The sequence below is a fragment of the Tachysurus fulvidraco genome, chromosome 13, assembly GCF_022655615.1.
Source record: "Tachysurus fulvidraco isolate hzauxx_2018 chromosome 13, HZAU_PFXX_2.0, whole genome shotgun sequence".
Classification (NCBI taxonomy): Eukaryota; Metazoa; Chordata; class Actinopteri; order Siluriformes; family Bagridae; genus Tachysurus; species Tachysurus fulvidraco.
In genome coordinates this window covers 24,582,340-24,587,666 of record NC_062530.1, presented here as the reverse complement: position 1 = coordinate 24,587,666, position 5,327 = coordinate 24,582,340, and the positions used below count along the sequence as shown (strand labels likewise).

The window sequence follows — 5,327 nt, the reverse complement described above, 5'->3', positions numbered from 1 at the left end:
CTCATTCCCCAGTCCTCCCTCTCTCTCTCTCTCTCTCTCTCTCTCTCTCTCTCTCTCTCTCTCTCTCTCTCTCTCTCTCTCTCTCTGATCTCTCATTCACCCAGTCTCTCTCTCTCTCTGATCACTCATACATCCAGTCTCTCTCTCTCTCTCTCTCTCTCTCTCTCTCTCTAATTCGCCCAGACTACAACAGAAGCATGGGGAAAAACATGGGTTACCTGTGATTAGGAAGGAAAACGAGTGAAATGGAACACACAGATTGGCTTTGTGGGGAAAAGAGTACTAAGTACACTCCTAGAGTGCTTCACGTCTTTTCAGTTTCTTTACTGACATTTATATTACAGCACAGTGAAAGTCTTTCTTCACATATCGCATATTATATTCTAGTTTAAATGTCTCAGAGCAGTGGCGCTAAAACGAAAGCCCCGAAAATTCCTGCTAAATCGTGAGCATACAGTTAGGGTGGCTTTTATCTGGCGAGCTCTGAATAGCGAGCTCTGTGACCTGATTACATTGTTCCACCTCTTCATTCCACCTGGCCACCTTTCACTGGCACCAATAATGCCTGCTTTCTAATTCCTGCCTGCTCGCACCTTCCATTTCCTGCCCCTTATTTTTTTTTCCATCCCAGAAACCTGTATGTCGTGTGTGTGTGTGTGTGTGTGTGTGTGTGTGTGTGTGTGTGTGTGTGTGTGTGTGTGTGTGTGTGTGTCCCGTCTCAGTGTGCATTGAGGAGGAAGCTTAATTACGTTTTTTGTAACAGTTTTTTTTTCCCCAATCAGACGGAAACATGTGACCTTGAATAGCTTCTATTTCGCTCGACAACAAATGGCAAAGTCTCCATTCTTCTCCAGGCTTGGAGAGCTTCCACTCAGACTATTGATTCTCGCAAGACCATGAGTTTTTTAAAAAAAACTTTTGCATCATGAGGTGTGTGTGTGTGTGTGCGTGCTTTGGGTGAATTTAATGTCTTTAACAAAAGTTCTGAATTAGTCAGCCTTATTGCATTAGTTTGTTCTGTACTCACGTTTCTTCCAGCACTAAATACACTAACAGACTTGCAGTGCAGCTTTCAGGGATCGTGCTACACACACACACACACACACACACACTCGCAGCATTCTGCCAAATGATGTAGTAAATATTTAATATTGAACTGGTGCAGGAATAAATAGAAGCAGGGATTAAAATAAGGTGTTAGTGATGTAAAAGGGGCGTGGCCTCAGAGGCGCGTGTGTGTGTGTTGCTTTGTTTTGTTCCACATTTTAATATGAAAGTTATGAAGTTGAATCTGTGCAGAAATCAGTAAGTAAACTTATCACATAAAGATTTCAGTAAGTCAGGTGACCTGCTAACGTGCAGGCTTGCGTCATGCCGTCGCCATGGCAACTTGATAAAGATGCAGGTTGCCAGTAAGTGATCTTGCCTCTCTCTATCTCTCACTCATTCTCTTTCCTCCCTCTCTCTTGCGCGCTCTCTCTCTCTCTCTCTTTCACACTCTCCCTCCCCCCCCCTCTCTCTCTCACTCTCTCTCTCTCTCACTCTCTCACCTGAGGCTTTGCTCCTGTAAACATCTTGCTCTGTGCTAATGACATGACCCATGTACATTTACTCATTTATGCCTCTTTATATTAATGTAAATAATTGCAGCTATACAGACAGGAGGCCACGCCTCAGACCCTGAGGCCACGCCTCCCTCACAGAGTCTGACAGACAGACAGCATGATGTTTCGGTCACTGAACTTTTATCTGATACGTGCCATTTTGAATCAGTGTAGCTTTGTTGTGTGTGTGTGTGTGTCTGTGTGTGTGTGTGTCTGTGTGTGTGTGTGTCTGTGTGTGTGTGTGTCTGTGTGTGAATGGAGCTAAAATCTGCAGTTATTTACTCTCCTCTCTTTGTGCCCTCTGTATAGAGGCTCAGTTAATAGCTCCAGACCTGAAAGCCTCTTAGCTTCAGTAATATGTAAGATTACAGCACAGAGGTGTAATAAGGTCTAATGTGTATGCCTTTATTCTAAATACATGAGCGTGTGTGTGTGTGAGGGAAAGAGAATGGGAGCGAGTGCGTTTGAGAGACAGAAGGAAACTTTTTTTCTTTTTTCATCCATACTTTATTTGAAACAAGTGTGAAACATGTCCCTTTAATTCTGAGGAAGAGGAGTGTGATTTCCATGCAGTGACAGTCCTAATGGTTTACTTGTCATTCTTCCTCACCACTTCAGCTGTGTGTGTGTGTGTGTGTGTGTGTGTGTGTGTGTGTGTGTGTGTGTGTGTTTGTGTGTGTAGAGTGTCTCCAGGTAAATGCTACCACCTGTATAACAGCCTGAGGGCGAGTCTGCTGGACGGCTACCAGCTCCCTGAGATCCAGCGCACACCGCTCGAGGAGCTTTGCCTGCAGATTAAGGTGCTCCATCCAGTGTTTTTGTTTTACTTTTTTAAATAACTACTAAGTTTCCTGTGTAGAGAAATAGAGGGATAAAGTCCCGTCTCTCCACCTCTACCATTTAATCTGCACAGTATCCGTGCTGCAGTAATAGCACGCTGTCACCGGTGATGCATCATTAACCTATACATATGTTACCTCCCTCTGCCTCACACACACACACACACACACAGGTCACACACACTCCCCCCGGGCAGTAAGCTGTATGGAGTTTTCACACCCGCTCCCGGGTGACAGTGATAGCTGAGTACAAACAAACTAATGCATTAATGGCCGTGTTAATCACACTCTCTACACTCATGAACAGCATAATGGTGTAATGAGGCCTTTTACTGGTGTCAATTACCACCCTGCTCTCTCTCTTACACACACACACACACACACACACACACACACAAGGCCCTTTGTGTTCTGATGAGTCATTCGCTGTAATTCTGTGTGTTTGGATGGATGTGTTATTTCTGTTTTTGTGTATCCTCAGATCCTGAAATTGGGTCCAATCGCATCATTCCTCAGAAAGACTCTGGACCCGCCATCAGACAGAGCCATCGAGCTGGCTATCACTCACTTAATGGATCTGGTGCGTGTGTGCGTGTGTGTGTGTGTGAGAGAGAGAGAGAGAGAGAGTGAGTTAGATTAGAGGCTGTATGGGCTGTGATGGTACAGAGTGCTACACTTGAGAGAGATGGGACTGAGGGACTCTGGTGGAGGGGAAAAAAATGAAAAGTGTGTGTGTGTGTGCGCGTGTGTGTGTTTAGAATGCATTGGACCGTAACGAGGAGTTGACTCCACTGGGCTTTCACCTGGCCCGTTTACCTGTGGAGCCACACATCGGAAAGATGATTCTGTTTGGAGCGCTGCTCGCCTGCCTGGACCCTGTGCTAACCATAGCAGCTAGCCTTAGCTTTAAAGACCCGTTCTCCATACCACTGGTACACACACACACACATACTCTCTCTCTCCCTCTCTCTCTCTCTCTCTCACACACAGACACACAGACACACACACTCTCACACACACTCTCACACACACTCTCACACACACTCTCACACACACTCTCACACACACTCTCACACACACTCTCACACACACTCTCACACACACACACACACACACACACACACACACATGCACACTCTCTCAATGACACACACACTCTTTCTCTTTCTCTCTCTCTCTCTCTCTCTCTCACACACACAGACACACACACTCTCTCTCACTTTCACACAGTGAAACACCCTACACACACACACAAACACACTTCTACACACAGCCTTACACTTCTACACTCCCTTATTTAAAAGTGTAGATTTAAAATCATGGCTTTCAAAAATAAAATTTAAATAAAAATAAAAACATAATTAATTATTTAAATGGTCTTTAACACTCTTGTTAGTATCAGTAGTTTTATTGTACACACACGGGTTCAGTTGGCTCACCAATTTTAGACAAGTGTGTTACTGACCCAAAGTGTGTGCCCCATCTCAGAAGAGTTTATCCTCATTTTAAACTATTTTACTATAATAAGCTGTGATGAAATGACAGTGGAAGTGTTCGGATCTGTTCAGGATTTCAAAGCTTGTTTTTGCATCACAGGGGAAGGAAAAACTAGCTGACCAGAGAAGAAAAGTCCTGTCCAAAAACACCAAGAGTGACCACCTGACTGTAGTCAACGCCTTCCGGGTAAATCCTGTCTTCCTGGAGCTTCTGCCATATTTCCTCTGGTCTGTGGTGCTGATCACTGTGTTCTCTCTCCTCCAGGGCTGGGAGGAAGCCAAGCGGCGTGGTTACAGGTGCGAGCGGGAATACTGCTGGGACAACTTCCTGTCTGCCAACACGCTACAGGTCAGTCTCCAGCTCTGAACACTTATTTACGTCACTAAACCTTCGCAACCGTGACCCGTCTTCGCTTGTTCTTCATAAAGAGTGCGATTATTCTCGGCTAATTTTCTGTCCCATTAAGGATTAAATGCCACTTTTCCTAACGTCTGAGTCACACAGAGCTCTAGGGCCGCTTTATCGCCATGGCGACCGTATACGGTGCCGTTAACGCTAATGTCGCTGTGAAGTCATTAGGATTTCACAATAGTTCATTATTTATCCCTTCGCCTGCTTTTCAAAAGAACGAGGGAAGTAATGTGGCTTGTTGCCGTGAAACCACATGAGGCAACACGCTGTCCTGAAGACTGTCCTGTGCTGGAAAAGCTGAGACTTCCACCAACCTGTGCTTTAACAGAGCAGTTATTAAGTGTAGTAAACAGTTATTAATGACTCGGGTGAAGATTCAGTTTAGTTTCATGATGTTTGACTGTGTCTTATTTACTACATCAATGTTAGAGATTCAGTAAAACAAAAAAACTCCTCATCTAATCTGCTCCCTTTTGTCTCTTTCTGTTTCTCTTTTCTCTGTGCTCTGAATGTTCTCTCTCTCTCTCTCTCTCTCTCTCTCTCTCTCTCTCTCTCTTTTCCTTTCTCTATCACTCTCTGTCTGTCTCCTTCTTTCTCTCACCTTCTCTCTCTGTCTCCTTGTCTCTCTTTGACCCTCTTTGTCTCACATACTCTCTCTCTCTCTGTCTCTCTTTCCCTTTCTCTATCACTCTGTCTGTCTCCTTCTCTTTCTCTTACCTTCTCTTTGACCCTCTTTGTCTCACATACTCTCTCTCTCTCTCTCTCTCTGTCTCTCTTTCCCTTTCTCTATCACTCTGTCTGTCTCCTTCTCTTTCTCTTACCTTCTCTTTGACCCTCTTTGTCTCACATACTCTCTCTCTCTCTGTCTCTCTTTCCCTTTCTCTATCACTCTCTGTCTGTCTCCTTCTCTTTCTCTTACCTTCTCTTTGACCCTCTTTGTCTCACATACTCTCTCTCTCTCTGTCTCTCTTTCCCT

At 44.7% G+C, this 5,327-nt stretch overlaps 1 protein-coding gene across 3 annotated transcripts in view; it reads left to right on the top strand.

The window, feature by feature from the left end:
* Window positions 1–5,327, top strand: part of dhx36 (DEAH (Asp-Glu-Ala-His) box polypeptide 36) — a 52,033-nt gene that overhangs the window by 41,993 nt on the left and 4,713 nt on the right. For all 3 annotated transcript variants that reach the window (XM_047822773.1, XM_047822775.1, XM_047822774.1), the window contains 5 exons: window positions 2,287–2,404; window positions 2,925–3,023; window positions 3,202–3,375; window positions 4,040–4,126; window positions 4,205–4,288. In XM_047822773.1, the coding sequence (XP_047678729.1) occupies window positions 2,287–2,404; window positions 2,925–3,023; window positions 3,202–3,375; window positions 4,040–4,126; window positions 4,205–4,288 (562 nt within the window). The remainder of the gene's footprint in view (window positions 1–2,286; window positions 2,405–2,924; window positions 3,024–3,201; window positions 3,376–4,039; window positions 4,127–4,204; window positions 4,289–5,327) is intronic.